Source organism: Oreochromis niloticus, linkage group LG3 (genome assembly GCF_001858045.2).
Source record: "Oreochromis niloticus isolate F11D_XX linkage group LG3, O_niloticus_UMD_NMBU, whole genome shotgun sequence".
NCBI lineage: Eukaryota > Metazoa > Chordata > Actinopteri > Cichliformes > Cichlidae > Oreochromis > Oreochromis niloticus.
In genome coordinates this window covers 30,616,330-30,635,786 of record NC_031967.2, presented here as the reverse complement: position 1 = coordinate 30,635,786, position 19,457 = coordinate 30,616,330, and the positions used below count along the sequence as shown (strand labels likewise).

Here is a 19,457-nt window from a genome sequence, read left to right as displayed (position 1 = left end):
GCTCGTCCTTCATCTGTTTTGTGAAACCCCTCATAGTTTTTCAAGCTTCTTTTCAATCGTTTACGTTCAGGTCCTGCTCATGTTCAGAGTAGTGGCTTTCTGGCAGTCCGGAATATATAACATACATGTTCGTGTTTTGTAGCTGACAATTATCAGTCATTGTAATGTGACTTTTTTTGTATCATTTGTGATTGAATTGGTGAAAGATGCCTTTAAAAATCATTAAAATACTGCAGAGGAGTCAGCTCAGCTCAGGTCTGTATGTAGTACACTTGTGAATTCCGTGCTTGGTTCATCCTGGATAGATTGGGTCTAGTCTGGATTCACCAAACAACCCTACAAACAGAATTTGGTTGAGTCGGTGTAATAGGGGTGTCAATCATAAGGCCCAGGGACCACAATCGGCCCAGGAAGAGACTCCAGTAGACTCCTGTCCCAATAGACAGCTTTGGAAAATGGGAAGGAGGGCATACATTTTGGACTTTTAACTGTGTTTTCACAAGTTTTACAGTTTCTCCTGCTGATAAAGACTTCCCTCACATCCATTCATACAACACTAAAGGAATTATATAGACACTGCCTGACAATAGATAAAGAGTTAAATGACAGAAAAGTTCCTGTTTTTTTTACTATCCATTGTAGAAATGTCAGGATTTTATAGTGGGTCCACAGTAGATTAAAAAAAGAGGACATTTTCTGCGACTTAACCAAACATCCCTAGTAATATAGTAACATAGTAAGTAAGCCACATTCATTTCGATTAGCTAGCATTGTGGCAACATGTCCATTGGTCACAAGAATCGCTACTCCTCCTACTGAATTAACTCAAACTTAAACACGCTGATCATGGGAAGGGTCTTAACCCAAATTGTGCTAAAGGTTTTAGAGGAAGAATCCCGTGGAGTAACGTCACTGATGTCTGGTTATATTGGTCCGTAAGGTCTTAACGCATGCTCAATCATCCAGGTAAGTAAATCCCAAAAGGTTGATTCTGTTCATCTGGACGTAGCGTTTTCAGTGGGAGAAACATTTCGTCACTCATCCAAGTGACTTCTTCAGTCTCGGCTGACTGCAGGTTTCCCCAAACTTATTAACCTAGCCCACTGAATGAACAATGGGCTGTGAGGTCTCTCTGTGAATGGTACTCATGGCCATTGATCAGTGGCCTTTGATTGCTGGGCTTTGAACAGTGGTTGTTGATCAATGGTCACAACAGTTTGCATATTAATGGTCAAGGAACTGATCTCACAGCCCATTGTTCCTTCAGTGGGCTGGTTTCAGTCATTATACAAATGTACTGCTTATAAGATTGGGGAAACCTGCAGTCAAACCTGCAGTGTTAGCAAATTCTGAGTGAATGGAACAATTACATACTGTAGTAAGTTTGAAAGCTGTGCATTCTCGGATGGTTGCATTCAGAAGTGGGAGGTTAAACAGCTTTTAATGTCTGACCTGAGTGTGTGAAATTTTCATTCTAACCGATGCAGAGGTGTTAATGTCTAGAAAAGTTTGGGGCTTTTGGGTAAAAACAACTGTGGGCTTTTGAGAGCCCTTATTCCTGCTGTTGTTGAGCTAACTTGACAGGTAAAGCTCATTTTCTTCTTCTCTCAGAGCTCTAAAGGTCTAAAGAGTCCTTTGAATGTAGATTATGTAGTGTGGCTAAAGCAATGGGAAAGCAGCAAGTTAACAGAGTTGAGATTGTTTTGATTCAGCAGAAATTCTCTGTCTATATCTATCAATCTATTGTGCCTGAGTAAAGCGCGCATTAGAAAAAAAAACACTGTTGAGCTTTGATTCTATTTTTATAGTCTTGATATTGCACTACTTGTGGTTATTTTCTTCATGATTACATGCTTATTGTGGTTGCCATCTTCGGCTTCACTCCTGCAGAACGTGCTGTGCACAGAGGTTTCCTCCTCACATCTCTCATGTTTCACTGCAGGTTTTCGTGTCTTTCATTTTTTTTTGTTTTCTTCACGTTTTAACATCATTTTTTGAGCTTAATGTGTCTGTCAAACGCTCACTTCCCGCCCTCACCTCAAAAGCTGCAGCATTTCTCTCACAACAATCTGAGCTGAGCACAAACATCAAAAAAGATTTAGATCAGTAAAACCAGGTTGACTTCAGGTGCATTTCCTCGTCCCGGCATCCCCGTATTGATCTCTCTCCTCACTCTTTCCTTTCTCTTGATTTCATTTCACCTCCCCTCGTCTCCATTTTGCTCCGTCATTCCCTTTTCTTCCTGCGTCTGCAAAGCCTGAACCGTCATCAGTCTTCTGTAGGCAGCAGGCCATTAAAGAAAGTGTGTGCGTGTGTGTGAGACAAAGTTGATGAGTTGTCTGCAGCGGCTGTGTCTAACATGTTGACGCTCACTCATGGAAATGTGCTAATGATGAGGAGAGAACAATATCTCGTGTGTGTGCTCGTGTGTGCTCTCGGTCGTTAGCAGAAGTGTGTGTGTGTTTGTGCTATCACTGACGGGCGTTTCAGTCTCGGCAGGTGTGCTTTTGTGTGCTAATGTGCTAACGGTGCGTTATCAATCAGTGAAAGGTGTTGCGTCCACGGGCGTTTACCGCTCGTGTTCCTCTGCTCGTTACCGGAGACTGACAGCACAAAGCACGAGTTTCGGCGTGTTTGTCTCGTGCCTCTGAAGCGATATCTCTCTCTGCCAGCGAGAGATGGATAATATACCCTCGACTGGTTCAGTTCGCTGAGGCTGCGCGGTTTGAGTTGACTTTTCTCACAGGTTTCTGGTACATCTGCAAATGTGTCTGTTTTTTTCCCTCATAACACCTGCAGGTAAAGGTGCTACATGCAGCGTTTTCAACATTTTACAACTACATTTACAAAAAAGTGTAAATAAACAAATGATTTACAAGTCATTTGAATTCTATAAAACAGCATATGAGCTGTTGCAGCTGAGAAGTGTCATTTGTCATTTCCTCATTTTTTTAAAGCTGAAAAAGAAGCGTTTGTGTTGTAGCTTCACAGCACTTTTTTGCATTTAGGACTGCCGAGACCAGTTGTTCGACTTCACAAGTGCTTTGCTATTCGTGCTCGATGGAGGATTTCAGCTGCCCAGTATTGGGTGGTGTCATTTGTCAGCTGGTTTCAGCGGTTGACAGCTGAGGACAGCAGCAGGGCCAGCCTAGCACCTGGACTCTCTCACTACGATGACGCGCTGTTGGAATATGTGCAAAGTGAATAAAAGCAAGTCTCACGGTAGTTCGTGAAATAGGCACGGTCTTTATTTTCACATCCTCGAGCACAACTTTTCCTGACTCTGCTTGCATAAGTATTGATTTGTGTTCATGTGTATGAACACAAGTAGTTTTTTTGTTTCGGGTTTTTGCTTTTCCATTTCATCGCTTTGCTGTAAAAGGCCGATTAGGTATTGTCGTCACCCTGCTGCTCGGGCAGACAGCGTAGACACCAAAGTTTGCAAACTCAAGAATTAGGCAGCGTACAATTCTGATATTGATACCATAGGTGTATCTACTGAAGAGCTCAGATGAGTTTGAATCTCGGTCAGGTTTTCTGAAAATCTTGATAACAATAACCTGAGAACAAGACGACTGAAACTGATACGATGGGTGTATCTACCAGGAAGCTGAGGGGTAGCAGTGGCGGCTGGCAGTATTTTTTGCATAGTGCCGTGAAGAAATCGAGGCGCAACAAGGCAGTAAAGCCAGGCCGTTGCATTCAGCCTTGTGACACAGGTCACTGGCTCAACCATCGAGCTAAAACCCCAATATTTTGTAGTTTAAAAAAGGCCAGAAACGTCTGCGTTTGGAGTTTGGAGGGGTCATTCATACATCGAGTGATCTCACTGCTCATGCTTCGGGATGAAGTCATACACGTCACAGATGTTCACACATCATTTGTATTAATTTAAATGTGTTACCAATTTAAAAAAAAATGTATTGCTTGGTTAGGTCTCATAAATAGAAATCACATGGTTAGATTGGTTAGAAAATATAATGCTTACCAGGTCTTTTTAAGCTGCCTTTGCTATTCTGACACGTCCTCCCTTTCACTGGACAGAATACGTTCTTCTGATTAGAATTATACATATCTCACTAAAACATGTCACTTACAAATTTGGGAAGTAACATGACATGAAAAAAGTGATGTGGCGATTGGTGTTCATTGCAAATAATTGCATTCTGCTTTCATTTATATTTTACATGAAAGTCTTTTGTATTTTGTATACAAAAGACTGAAGGCTGTGCAACTCTAAAGTGAGGTTGCAGGGTGGTACACTTGGCATTTCAGTGCATGAAAAAGTAAATTGGGACAAGGTCCAAATATTGCAAAAACCATTTTAATGCTTGGCTGAAAGGGGAAGTTGGTGCAATGGAAGAGAACTGACAAATAAATGAAGACGCCTGTGAAACTTGAGGCTTAGATGCTCGCCGCCGTTTGTGTTCGCCTACATTTTCCTTCGCTGATAGATTTTCCAAGCAGTATGAAGCAGTGTGGACACTGTAACATTATTTAAATCAACACATGAATAAATCAAAAATCAGCTTTCCGTCCTGATTTCCATGCTATCATTTCTGTAACCGCTTCTTCTTCTGCACCAGCAGCAGCACTTTATCTCAATATACCCAGATCCTAATATTTATGTAACAGTAAGAGATGGAAGTGCACAGTAATTTGCAGCTTCCATAGCTATTATTCAGTGAATTTGCTTTAAATTTGGCGTTTAAATTTGGCGGAAACCCGGCAGACTGCTGCAGCCTTGAATGAGAAAAGGCCTGAAAGTTAGAAAATTGGAGCTTTATTAGCTGATTGCATTGTGGGATTGTTGTTTTTTAAATTTTTTTTATTGTGGTTTAGTTATTTTCAGTTGTTGCTTAATTGCAGTTGTTTTATGACGCTACAAATGATGAGTGTGCAGCTGTTATCAGAAGCACAATACCCCGTAGAGTAGAAAAAAGTGTTGCGTTAGCCTGGAAAGCTAACGGGTTAAAAGGGAAGTAAAGATGTAGCTTCATGTGTCAGGTCTCGTATATCGTATATGGGTTTTGTGCAAGTGTGGGAAAGTTGATTGCAGAAGGAAACAAACAAAACAAAACATTACAAAAATTGTGCCACTAGTTAGATGCCAGATCGGGCTGTTCAGTGAGCGCAGGCTGTTTCTGTTAAGAGGACGTGGAGGCCAAAGCACTTCCTCTGATGCGTACACCTCGTCCTATCAGGGTGTTGGCCACAAAAAGCAGACAGTGTGCATGAGGGCAGTTTTACACTTACACTTCTCTCTCTATCTTATTTCCCCGTTTCCCTCTTTCTGTTTGCTTAACTTTTGTGTTTCATTTTTCCTGTTTTGCTTTCACGCCTCGGCGCGCCTCTCGGTTTTATTTAACCCTGCTGCTATCTCTTCATCTTTTTTTTCTTTTTTGTCTCACAGGGGCCAAAAATAGACTCACTCTCTCTCTGGGTTTTTGTCAGCCTTGCTCTCTCTCTTAAAACCCCTTTAACAGGAAGTAAGAGACACCCACCACATCGTTCACACACACACACACACACACACACACACACACACACACACATAGTGCTTTTGCAATACTGCTGTCCTGAGAGATCACATATATTTAGTGATTCCATTTATTCTTTTTGACTCCACCTTGCATTGCAATATTTTGTGTGTGTGTGCGTGTGTGTACATGCATGTGTTGAATTGCCTGTGAGCCCATGCACTGTTATCAGCCTTGACTTTAAGTACCACATGAAGAGAAAGAGACTGAGTCAGCAGCACAAAAACACATCTGCTAATGACACTTGAAATAAAGTGTGTGTGTGTGTGAGAGTGACAAAGAGAAAGGGAGAGCCAGCTCTATTCATCATATTCACTAGTACATTTCCTACAATTACAGTAATTAGAATTATTATTCTTACTAATGCTGCTGCTTACCTGCTGTGTTGAAGTACATCTTTCATTATGACAGTGTCGTGATCATTAGTTTGTCCTCTTCTGACAGCCTGTCAGCTGCGCAAACTAAATGCATGCTCATAAAACTGCTTTTTTTAGGTTTAAAAAATATTCCACTGTCATGGTCTTTAATGTAAAATCCATCATAGAACCTAGTACACGAAGCACCCTGGGCATGCAACTCGTTTTTAGTGCTTTATATTGTTATTTCCTCATCTGTCTTGAAAGAACAGGCCTCTTCAACATACTGGTGGACAGTTAGTCCGCTCTTATTTTGAAAGTTCAGTAGCTACAAACCAGGTAGTTATTAACCCTTCTCTATGAAGTAGTTCGGTGTGTTTTAAAGATGGCGGCAGTGATAGTTGTGTTTTGTGTGAACGTTTGTAGTGAGTGTTGTGTTGCTTTCTCCTTCCATATTTGCCCTTTTGCTCCATCTTTGAAGGCGGACAGTTGAAACAGCTGTGTTTAAAATACCTTTCTCTATTGGTGCAGTCAGATGACACCTAATTATAGGCAATACCTTAAGGTTACACTTTGTGTGTCAAGTGACAACATGTGTCACTGAGGTCTTTGTCCATAGACTAAAGGCATCCCAAGAACTGTAAGAAAACAACGCGGGAATCACCAACTATTATCCATTTAGTTTGTTTTATTGAGATAGTAAGGTGAGGCCAGGTACATACATTTTTATAAACACCCGTATACGTATTTTTATAAACACCCGTATACGTATTTTTATAAAGATTAGGAAGCGTATCGTATATGAATTTTTTAAAATAAAAAATACCTGTATATGCACACACATATACAGGTATTTTTTACCAATAGTGTGTGTACATATAGGTTCAGAAGAATACAATTATGTTTTTTAGAAATACACGTATACGTTACATGTATTTATTTCACAGGCTCTGTCCGGAGCATGCCAAAGCAACAGTTGGCGATGCATCCATGAAGCCCTGAGTACACTTTCTGTGACTGCTGAGGTACGGGTGACGTCAGTGATTGTGTGGGACGGCCTTTTTAAAGCAAAAACTGAAGTAAATCACAAAATGCACCTGGCTGTGTGGCAGCTCGCCTTCTACCGCCTTGTTTGTTGGTTTCGGATCCAAAGTTGCACGGCTTTTGTCATCTTTGTCGATGCGTACGACTCGCTGTTTCATTCAGCGGATCCCTCTCGGGAGATTCATAGTTTCTCAGTGTGTGAGGGCTGAAGTGAAGTCGTTTGATGTAAGAAGACACCTTTTAGTGTGTCACGAACCTGTGTAGGTGTGTGGTTCACTTCCTGCAATGTGTTGCGCAAGAGGGCTCCCCTCTGTGTTCCCTGTGGATTATTTAGACAGTGACAGAAATATGTGTAATCCTATGGATCTGAATTCCTCAGAAACTTGAGATGTTACTGATGTAATGTAAGCATGCGTGGACAGATTTGTCTTTTAGCTGTAATTACTATTTGTGTACTATGAATATTCATTTTGAAAGAGAAGAATTACTTAAATGTAACAGTAATAACAAGTCTGCGAGGTTGATCTCGAGTGTATTGAGTGCATTTTATAAAGCCTAATTAAAATCCAGATTCAGTGCTGAAGAGAAGAAAGTGTGGCCAAATGAGGCCTTTGAGCTTGTACGTGGCATGCGACCGTATGCAAATACTTTGATTATCTGGCTCACACCGTGACCTTGCATTACAACCTAAATCGACACCCTGCTACACCCACATCAGATTTTGTGCGCTGCAGATGTACACCAAATTATAGTGATAACGGCAGGGAAAGAGATCAGAATATTAGAGATGAAATGAGTCAAAACCTGTAGGTCACAGAGGATCTTTGATTGCAAAAAAACCAAACAAAAAAAAACTGTCCTTAGATATTAGCGCATCTTCCTGGAAACGGTGAGTAAAATCGAGAACGAGAGCAACGTAGAAGTAGAGTACCCTGGCAGTCAGTGTGACTGTACTGGAAGGATGTGGCTTCCCTTCTAAAAACAGCACATCTTATTTTTACACAGCTGTGTGTGTGCGCGTGTGTGTGATGTTCGTAATAGAGGAAGACTGTTTTCATTATGAAAGAAAGGTACAAAGTGAGACACAGGCGCGACATGATAGACTGACATAGATGTAGTAGATAGATAAATTGATTGATATGATTGGATGCTTCTGTTTTAAATTGTTTATGGAATGGAGGAAAAAGACGATGAAATGCATTTATTTTCTATTTCTGCTTTGATAGTTGGACGTAAATCTTGTCGCGGGTTTGCACGGTTATGATAGAAATGCACTGCATGTAAGCTGCACTGCTGATAATGATGACAGTCATAACACAAAGTTGAAGGTTAGCCTTATAAGTCGTGTTTTGGTTAAAAAATACCAGTTCAATGGTAAAAAGATTGTTTCACTACGAGCAGTAAACCCGAGCGAGCTTCCTGCTGGAGCGTTCGTTTGTGCTTTCGGTTTCAAGTCGCCGGGACTGAGCTACGCCTGTGGTAGCGTCTGTGCAGCACGGTAGCTCAGTGGTTACCGCTGATTTTGTACGGAAAGAGCGTCGTGGGTTCAAATTCACATGTGGCATTGAAGGCATGAAGAGTATCACTTCATGGTTAATTAAAGTAAAAAAAACCCCCAAACATCCCAAGTGTCATAGTGATGTGCCAGCAAAATTCAAGCTAGCAAGCAGCGTAGGTTTTTTAAATGTTTGAACTATACTTAAGGCTGATTCCAGAATCAAGTCAGTCTCCAAAGACTTCTTTGTTAAAATACCCAACTTTACGGGATTAAAAAGTTGGTTTAAACCTTTGAAAAATAGTAAATAACAATTAATAGTAAGGTTTTAGGCTTTAAGGATAGTTACCCCCACGGTGGCCAGAATGCTAACATTGATGCATCAAACTGTAAATGTAAAACTAACAAGTGATAGTGTAAGTCTTTGGGTGACAGTGAATGTAAAGACAACCCCAAAGGTGCTGCTGTAAGGCTGGACCAAACAAGTCAAACAGTCCTAGAGACCAGTTGGTGATCCCCTGGAAACCTCTGGTCACTAATGAAAAACCCAAAAGTTTGACTTATGGATGGCACTTCTTTTATTTGTTTTTCATTGGCAGAAAAAAGCTTCCATACTGTGCGACTGAAGCCGAAATGTCCACATAGTTGTAATCTCCTAAAAACGTTGGTCAACTGTCCTAAACTGCTATTTCATGGTCACAATGGATTACAAAACCAAAGTGGAGGCATGAAGTCTTGAAATGCTTGTGGCAACACAAGAAGAATTTCAGCATTTTCTTGCAAATAATGATCGATGGTATTTTTCATTGTGTTTGCTTGCACAACCCTAACTGTTTTGCAGTTTGTAGTTTCTTAATGCAAGCATTAAATAAGGAGTTGGCCCAAGCATTTCCTGTGCAAACACTGAGCAGCTTTTCACACATTCCTCTCTTAAGCATGTTACCGTAGTTTGAATACAAATATTATTTTCACTCTGTTGCTAATTTGGCTGCATGAGTTAACACATGCAGAAAAAGACCCCAGACCTTTACAAGGGTTCAGCGCTGGGTGAAATCGAGAGGGTATAAATAAAACCCAGTCGGTCTCTCAGAGTTGCTTGCCTCCTTTTCTCCATTTACGTTGAGCGCACACAGGCTAGAATATTCATGCCACTGACTTTCTCCTCATATAAGGTAAACTCCATTTTTTCCAGTTGGAGGCTTACAGGACACGGCTGAAGGAAGGCGGCCAGTGTGTTGGTACTTTCTGTGCAAAGACCCGTGTTCGTAATGAAGTGTTTGTGTTTACACTCACAGACATAGACAGTGAGGGTCTTTTTGGTGCTCGGGCCCCTGCTGCTGACTATGAGGGGAAAATGTGTGTGTTATGACAAAATAAGCTGTCAGGGCCAATATCTCAGGATCTAATAGTGCTTTTTTTTTTTCTTTAGTGCCCAAAGAAATGTCCTCAAACCAAAGCTAAAAACCAAAAACAAACGAGATGTTCTTGCTTAATAAGAGACTTAAAGTAAATCAAAAATAAAGCCTTTATTTTGTCATTACTGATGAGTCACGCTCCCCTCGGCTCATGAAGACTTTGGGCTTTTTTGTTTACATAGGCTTCCCAACTTCCAGCTGGCGTCTGTCCGGCACACCTTAATTTAATTTAAAGACATCCAGCAAATCAACAGCATCTCAATTAGTGAAGATGGAACACTGCTGCGCGGATCCAGCCCCCCTTTGCGACTCAAGCCGATGAGGCTGGCAGATTTTATCACACAAACCTTGCTGTACTCTGGCTTTTAAAGGCTTCATTTCATTGATTGACCCTGTTGCATTTACTCTAATTGCTGATGCCGATATGATTCTTTTTTTAATTCAAGTGTCCTTTTAACCTTAGCAGGCAGTGTTATTTTTATTTTTGACCGGACACTTAGCTTAGTTGGCCGCAGAGGCTTTCCAGGCTTGGAATGAAACTTCCTCCCAAGGACATCACTGGCACAAAAAGATGAGGACAAGACAAGGTATAATCATATTAGGAAGGAGCGCTTACCCAGCCCGAAGTCGCCAATTTCACTCCATTTCCATCTCTGTCTTGTTCTCTGACTCGGCCTTTTTGGATCTCAGTGTCTTCCCTTAGTCATCAAGCTTGAGGCTGAGCCAGACACTGAATCATATTATAGTTAGAGGTATTGGCAAGTTATCAGAAAGACAAATATACCCCAAGTTTCTCTCCATCTTTTCCTTTTTCTTTTTTTTTCTTAACTCGTCTCAAGATTTTGAGTCTAGCTAATGCGATTTGGCCTCATGTACGCGAGGACATACATGTACCCAAGACACACCAATAGTGTTGACATGCACCGAGAGTTTTACCAGGAAATCAAAAACACATAAGGGTCATGGGAGCTTCTAAAACACAAAGACCTGATTAAATATCGCCGTTAACAATGGAGAGGACAAATAAGGAGAATAAAAGAAGAGCGAGAAGGGGTGATGGAAAGGAGAGTAGAGGAAGTGCTGAAGAACGGGTGTGTGAATAGGTGTGTTTACTGGGTGTTATGGTGTGTGTCTGCTTACTCCAGACTCCTTTTGTATTTAAAGTAGGTCTGTGTTTGTGTGTGTGTGTGTAAGGCTAAAAATAGATTGTCAGGCAGGACCGTCTCCTGGAATTTCATCTTTAACACCGAAACAAAGCAGTGTCCCACATAACCCCTGCATGTGCATGTACCGCACACACCTCAGTGTTGTAAATCTGCAGGTGAAGGCACAGAAAGATTGCAGCCTGGGAATCCAGCCTGCATGTGGCTTCCTGAATATGTCTGCCGTGGAAGTGCGTATGCAAATGATTGCGCATACATGTAAATGTCAGCATGATTTACCCCACATCCTCATACCGTGTATATAAATAGCAGCAGAACAAACAATATGGGAAGGGTGCATTAACGCCACTGTGTCATGGTTTTAGGAGGGAGTTCATCACTGTCCCGTAAATTAAATAAACTGGGCCGTAATCGCATTTGGCAGTGGATTTTTACTGCTCAGATTTAAAACCACGTTTCCCGTGAACACGTGTGGGTCCTTTCACAATAAAGTAAGGCATTTGTTGGTCCACATTTTTACCCCTCGGCTGTTAAAAGCTGACGAGGGTGTTGTCACCACCTGGCATGGACCCCAAGTTTGTGAATATTCAATTAAATTCAGTTTTATTTATAGCACAGTAGCAGTTGCCTCAAGGTGCTTTATATTTTAAGATAAAGACCCTACAATAATACAGGGAAAATCCCAAAAATCAATCCACCCCCTATGAGGAAGCACTTGGCGACAGCGGGAAGGAAAAACTCCCTTTTAACAGGAATTCTACCTTTAAATGCTCAACAATAACCACTAGTTAGCCTGCAGGCTGAGACTATAAGGCCTGAAACACATTAAAAAAATGGTGTTATCTTGTTCACAGTAAAAAAAAGCAACATCTGAGACTAAAAGCATAACCGGTTACGACTTACAGTAGCACCGTTTTTTGTATTTCACGCATGTCTGTGCAACATGTTTGCAGATGAATCAGTAAACGTGTGCACATGATAAGATCAGCAGCGTGTTGTTGTGGCTGAAGCGCAGGATTCCCTTCAGTCTGACGAATAGAAGCAGGAATCTGAGACACAGATGGAGCGCTGGGGCTCCTGCTTCTGTGAAAAGCCACACACACACACACACACACACACACACAAGTTTGTCATGCTTTCTGCACCACCACTAACCACTCAGCAAACTCTTTGTTGAAAGTCTATTTTTGTCATCCTGTGTCTATGTTTGAGAAACCGAGCTTATTCTAGAATCAGGCTCTTTACTGTATTTGGTAAATCCCCAACTGTTCTCTCTCTCTTTGTTTATGCATCAAGTTCCTGTTTTTCTTTTATTTCTTTTTCTTTTTTTATGCTTCTGTCTTTTGCCCTTTTTCTTTGTTGTGTTCCTTTTTTTGCCTGTTGTTACTTTTTTCTCTCTCATTTCCGTTCTTTGTTTTTCTTTCTTCTTTCATTTGCTCTTCCTGACCTCTTCTTTTCTTTTTATTCACTTTTAAAAAATGCTTTTTTTAATCCCTTTTGCTGGCGTCCTGTCTTTCATTTTTGCAGAAGTCTGTCAGTCCGAGCGTACAGCCATGCTGCGCGGCAATCTGGCGCTCGTCACACGAACACGCAGGGATACACACTTTAAGCGCAGCGTCGCATGAACGCCCACGCGCGCTCCCACCCCCACCTGTCGTGCAGGCGAGAGAGGGGAAGAGACCTTGTTTTTACCGCAAAGAAGCAAAGTTCAGTGCACGTATCAAAGAAAGGAAAGTCTTTGAGTTTTGTTTTCTTCCTTTCTTCTAATAGGGTCGAGCACAGCTCTTCTTCTTCTTGTGTCACACCACCGTTTAGCCAGCGTGGCTTGATTTTCCGAAACTTTCGCTACACAATATATTTTCGACACAATAAACGTCTCATACTTGAATGTTTGTGTTGCTATTTTAAGCTTTCTCGCAGGGCGACGTTAAAGCGCAGACGTCTCACCAGACCGCTGTGTTGAAATGATCATGAGTAACACGTCTAAGTATAAAATCATCTGATAACAACAAAAAAACATTCAATAAGAAGGAAAGGTTGTTTGAATCCGCCTTTAGAGACACAAAGTTAAAGTTCAGAGGACGACAAAGGCTGCAGATGTCTTAGTTGATAAGTTTGTTGTGTAACCTAGGTCAAATGACTGTTCATACAGCTAAAAGTTCATAAGATGAGTCAAATATAGACTGCTTTCAGACAAACTCTGACATTTTTCCCTTTACTTGGTTTCTTTTCACACAGAGAAAATTACAAGGAGACCAAAATGTGTCACTACAAACCACGTGAGAATGTTGAGTCAGCTTACTGGTCAGATGTTTCTGGTGCTGGAGGAACAAAAGTAAATACTGTGCTCTGGACTTTGACCACCTTGACCCTTTCTCCTTTGCTTCCGTTTACTTACTTGTACCTGTATATCGATTCGATCTGCAGTAAATGAGTCAAACATTGTGTCTTTGTTCTGGCTCCTTCCTCTCGCTCCAAACCTGTTGCAACAGATGGTCGCCCCCTCCCTGAGCCTGGTTCTGCTAGAGGTTTCTTCTTGTTAAAAGGGAGTTTTTCTTTCCCACTGTCGCCAAAGTGTCTGATCATAGGGGGCCATATGATTGTTGGGGTTTTCTCTGTTTTCTCTGTATTAATGTAGGGTCTTTACGTTATGGTATAAAGCACCTTCAGGCAACTGTTGTTGTGATTTAGTGCTATATTAATACAACTGAACTAAAAATTAAATTGAACATTCTCATATGCACATTTTCAAAACAAACATGGACAACAGATATTAAGAATACAACAAAATTACAAAATACCTACGTTATGATAAAGAACTCATCCAGTGTCAGGATTGTGGCATATCATATCAGATATCATGTAAATGATGGGCTGCTGAACAATTCTGTCATCTGATCCTTTTTGATAAAAAACATAATTGGGGCTGGATCAGGTGACCCTGAACCCTCCCTTAGTTATGCTAGACTGCTAGGGGCTTCCCATGATGCACTGAGGGTTTCTTCTTCACTCACCTTTGTTCACCTGGCTGTTTTAGTCTGAAATGCTAAGATTCCTAGCTTGCAGTATATTCACACTGAACCCCAAGTTACTCTCTGATGTGTTCATTGGAGTATGAGTGTGTGTGGAGGTTAGATAGAACACAATTGGGTGTAGAATAAAGTGCTTGTATGAATTTGTGTAAGAGAGTAAATGAGGCATGAAAAACTGCTTTGAGTCCTCCAGCAGAGTAGGAAAAGAGTAGAAAAGCGCTATAGAAGATTACCATTTGCCATATACAAGTAAAGATGGAGGCCTTTTAAAGCATATTTTATGGCTTTTTGTATAACAGTGCTAGTGTAGTTTGCTACTTCTGCTGATTTTTTACTTTTGCTGATCATTGGCACTAAATACAGTAGAGTGAGAGTCACCTAGGCAACTGGAGCCAGAGTGCAATTAAATTTTCACTTCAGCTCATTTGTATTTATATAGCACCAAATCAGGTTAACAGTCACCTCAAGGCACTTTAAATTGCAAAGTAAAGACCCAAGAATATCAGAAAGAAATCCCACCAATCACACGACCCCCTGTGAGCAAGCATTTGGCGACGGTGGGAAAGAAAAACTCCCTTTTAACGGGAAGAAACCTCCGGCAGAGCCAGGCTCAGGGCTATCTGTCCTGACTGGTGCAAACAATGCATCATGGGAAGTCCGCAGAGACCTATTACAGCATAACAAAGGGAGAGTTCAGGGTCACCGTCGGATAAGTCGGATAAGTAGAAAGGGTGTTCGTCGCCTGAATCCAAACTGGGAGCTGGTTCCATAGCAGTGAGGCCTGAGAGATGATGGTGCTGTCTCCCATTCTACTTTTAAACACCTTCTGGACCACAAACAAGCCTGCAGTCTGACGCAAAGTGCTCTGTTTGCCCCAAAATGTGTTTTTAGCTAAATCTGGCAGTGCTTTTCCGAAAGACTCTCAGAGGAGGACACTGAAGTCCAAATGAATTCTGACCTCACTTTTTAAGCTGAGACTTGCATATGTGATTTAGTGCACATGTGCAAGTGAGTTTGAGCCACTTTTGCTTGGCCAAAAAAAAGCTAGTAGTAAAGTCGTATCATGTTCCTATACTGAAAAAGAGTTCTTTATGTAAGCGCCTCAGCATCAAACTCCACGCACGTCATTCGAACGTCCATGTGAGGCAGCCGAAGCCAAACAAAGGGATTTGCAGCCCAGATAGGGGGGACCTCAGAAACGCACAGTAGTTTGATCATGCTACATTTGAATGCAGTAAAAAGAAATTGTCTCACAGCATCAACTGTTTTTGCATATGTTACGTAGAGCAAGCATCACTTCCCTCTCTGGTTACACAACGTGTTTCCAATTGCACGATGCCACCGTTTAAAGGCGAAATCATGGCTGTTGTGTGCAGCAGCCGCCCACCCGCCTAAACGCATAGAGCCAGAGCCCGCCTACGTATTAAAAGCATACTGTAATCCTTGGCTTTTTGCACCTCCACTACCAGGGCCGAGAAACCACCTGAGCAAGCTTAAGCAGAGCGAGAGAGATAAAGAAAACAGTAGCGTCAATAAGGGTGTATCCGGCACCGTGTTTGAGTTTCATAACCACACACTCGAGGAGCGAGGAGTGGCTCTTTTCTCACGTCCAAGTGTCCGACAGAAGACCACAGGCGCTGGTATTGATTTTACTTGAAAGCCAGAGGAATTTCTGTCGTAGCCGCAAGCCGTCCACTCAAATGGATATAATAAAAGCAGGACACACACACACACATACACATAAGGGCCCGTCTCCATTTTTAGAGCCTCCTCTGGGAAACATAGTCTATATTTAGGAGGTCAATTTGTTAAACAAATACAGCGTCAGCGTGTTGGAAGACTGTCAAAACACACAGGCCATGTGCTTCCATCAGCGTGTGTTTATGTGTGTGGATTTATCGTCTCGCGCATTCAGACCGAGGCTATTTTAACTTCACATTTTATGTAAACAGCGAGCCTCAACGTGATGGAGGTGATGGAGGGAGGAGGGGGGCAAAGGTGAGCTGGTGCAGTAGTGGAATTTTAAAAAAAAAGAAAGAAAAGGAGGGGGTGGGGTGGTGTAGGTGGAGTTCAGTTTCATTAGCATGACAGATAGGAGAGGGGAGAGAAGTCCTCTTGAAACGGCGCACTTTCACATGAACGTGTGTGTGTTTTGCAATAGCGGCTGCTCTGCTTGTGTAAATCCCTCACGTGCAGCTTGTCCTCACCAGTTCGGTGTTTCGACACTTTGCGCAGCCAGTTTGCCAACATGATCGAAGGGCTTTGTTGAGTAATGTTTCTGCCTGCTTGGATTTCATGGTGAAACCACATATATACATACATCTCTAAAATTAGAAATATCCTGTCTCAGAGTGACCCTGAAAAACTAGTTCATGCATTTATTACTTCTAGGCTGGACTACTGTAATTCATTATTCTCAGGGTGTCCGAAAAACTCCCTGAAAAGCAAGTTGGTCCAAAATGCTGCAGCAAGAGTCCTGACAGGGACTAGAAAGACAGAGCATATTTCTCCCATACTCCCATACTATCTTATCTTAAAGACCTCATATCACCGTATCATCCCAGTAGAGCACTTCACTTTCAGACTGCGAGCTTGCTTGTTGTTTCTAGAGTATTTAAAAGTAGAATTGGAGGCAGAGCCTTCAACTTCCTGTTAAAAGGGAGTTTTTCCTTCCTACTGTCGCCAAGTGCTTTCCCATAGGGGGTGATTGTTGGGTTTTTCTCTGTATTACTGTAGGGTCTTTACCTGACAGTATAAAGCACCTTGAGGTGACTGTTGTGATTTGGCGCTGTATAAATAATCCGAATTGGGATGTGATGTCAGGTTTAGTTTCAGGGGACATTATGTGATCCAGCCTTGTCTTCTTCTTTCACCTGGCCTCTGTATCACCCCATCGTCCAAACCAACCTCTCTAACTTTGTCTTTAACCTGAGCTGTCCCTCTGTTGTACTCATTTCTAATCCTGTCCCTTCTGGTCAGTCCCGACATCTTCAGCCTCCTGTCTTTTTGTCAGTCCCACTGTCTACAGCCCACACATCACAGCAGGTCTCACTACCATCTTGTAAACCTTCCTTTCACTCTTGCTGCTATCCGTCTTCACCCTGCCTGCACTCTCTGCCTCCCCTCTCTGCCGCTGTCCGTTGCTTCAGATGGTTGACCTCAGGTATTTAAACACATACCTTCACTCCCCCTGCTCCCTGCGGCTTCACTGTTACACCTGTCTCTCCGTCATTCATGCACAGGTGCAGCTTTTGTTAGTATGAAGTTGAGCAATGAGAGCAACCAGTGGTCATACCAGGTCCAACGCTAACCGTGTCTTACCATTACTCACAAGGTGTCCTTTGTCACCAGTGACTCAGGTGTCCACTACAAAGCTCACACTGTAGGTCAGGAGGTGTTTTGCACTTTGTTCTGCTTTTTTAAAAAAAAAAGGTATTTACTCAGTTTTCACTTTTACTCTCACTCTCCATTTTCTCAGTGCAATGATATGGCAATTATCCAGCTAGTCTATTGAAAGCTACAATCAGCAATGAAAAGACTACTTTATGAAAGTTAATGTCCCTTCTTGTGGCACCATCCTGTTTCATTTTTCATCCATTTGCACCTTGCCACATAACTTTGCCACGAAAAGAAGGAAAAGGCATCATGACCTTTACAGTTTTATTCTAACTTGTTAAAATCAGGGCACTGATACATCTTCATCAGTGCGGTGTCGTTAATTTGGATGTGTACTATGAGTTTGTGTCAGATTTAAGAGGTGATCGACTGCTTGCCTCATAAAGGGAGAATTAAATCGCAGGAACTGAGGTGACCCTGTTCCCTGCTCCTCTCCTCCACGCCTCGTTTTGGCAGGTTTTGTATTGTGATGGATGGAGCAGACCTCTGCATGTCTAGACCACATAATCAGCTTTTTTTTTTTTCATGGTGATGGCTTTGACGCGATGCTCCATCCTGCACAGTCTGGTGGTCTAAACGGCTTAACCTAGAAGACCAGTGGCACTATTGGCATTTTGAGCTCTGTGGTGAGGGTGTGATAACTCCCTAGAGAGTCGATCAACTTCTCTTTGTCAGTGGGAATTTTACTGTTTCTGAAGACAATCATATTATATGAACCAGTGAGGTGAAAAAAGTGAAGAACGTTGATTGATAGCTTTGAACATATTTCTGTCTAAAAAAAAATGTTTTAGATTATTAGTAGCAGTACCCTAAAAAAACTTTCTGACAATGCTCTATTTTCTAAGCTTCCAGGTTACAACATAGGAAATTAATTACTTGAGCTGCTACATTGCTTTAAAAATAGAATGAGTTCACTGGTTATTTTAAACCCAAACCATCATCTTCATGTTTATCAGATGCTGAAACAGAAAGAAATACTTTTTTAATTGCTAGCCAGCTAAAACACTTTACTTAGCATGTCTACATTAGCATTGTACATGGTAAGCTAATTCTGAGTGCAGCTCTACGTCTTTTATTTGCTAACTAGCTAAAACCTTTATTGTCCCCAAAACCTCCAGCAAATGCTTTAATTCAGTCATTTCCAAAGTCACTTTAAAAACCAGAAAATCCCACAGGGCCCACCCAACCGTAAATCTTCACTCTAGTCAAATTAAAAGAGAAAGTAATGCATTTTTTTAAAAGGCTGTTAGCTATAAATTGCTAATGCTACCCAATCATATGCAAAGTGTTAAGGGCAATGTGTGAAAAACCTGCCACTGGGACAGAGACACGATTACCAGTTTCAGTTCACTTTTTGTATAAATAAATAAACTTATATTACTACGTAACTGTACTAACCTATTACTGTGGCCCATCTGCAGTACCTTCACAGGCCACCAGGGGGCCCGCACTTTGGTAATCACTGAACTAGATACATCAGTTGGGGGGGAAAAAAATAACAAGTTCCCACAAAGTGACCGCCTACCTCCAGTGTGCTCTTTGTAGTGGACGGCTATTTATAACGTGGCCAAGAGGCGTTATGTTACACACAGGATGGCAATGCAATGGTTACTTTTGTGGTTTCTGCTGCTTGTTACCAGAGGGATTTACACGTCATGAGACATAGCTGAGATCTGCGATCATAATATTTCAGCTGTATTGAAAATTTCAGCCATTATGCTGGAAAAGGGATGATTACAGTTATGTCCCCTACAGCTAGTAACTACTAGTTACTAGTAACTAGTATCTAGTAACCACAGCTGAAAGTGAAGTTTGAGCCTAATTATGGTAGTTGTAAGTTATTCAGCTGTATTCAAATTTAGCTCCCTAGTCTGAATCCTGAACTGGTGGTTTAGTGTTTGAATCTCGGCAAACAGCAACACTTGTACCTGTATTTGGTCATCAGTTTTACAGCTGTGCTGTGATGAAGCGAAATATGCAACAGGTATGAAGTTTGATTATTTTCTGGCGGTGATA

At 41.7% G+C, this 19,457-nt stretch overlaps 1 protein-coding gene across 3 annotated transcripts in view; it reads left to right on the top strand.

The window, feature by feature from the left end:
* si:dkey-172j4.3 (diacylglycerol kinase delta) overlaps positions 1-19,457 on the top strand; it is a 90,286-nt gene that overhangs the window by 15,176 nt on the left and 55,653 nt on the right. Inside the window, exon 1 of one of the 3 annotated variants that reach the window (XM_025904650.1) lies at positions 13,259-13,348. The exons of the other annotated variants lie outside the window; for them this stretch is intronic. Coding sequence (XP_025760435.1) covers positions 13,274-13,348 — 75 coding nt within the window. The 5' untranslated portion in view covers positions 13,259-13,273. Of the gene's footprint in view, positions 1-13,258; positions 13,349-19,457 lie in introns of those variants that run through there. 3 annotated transcript variants of the gene reach the window in all.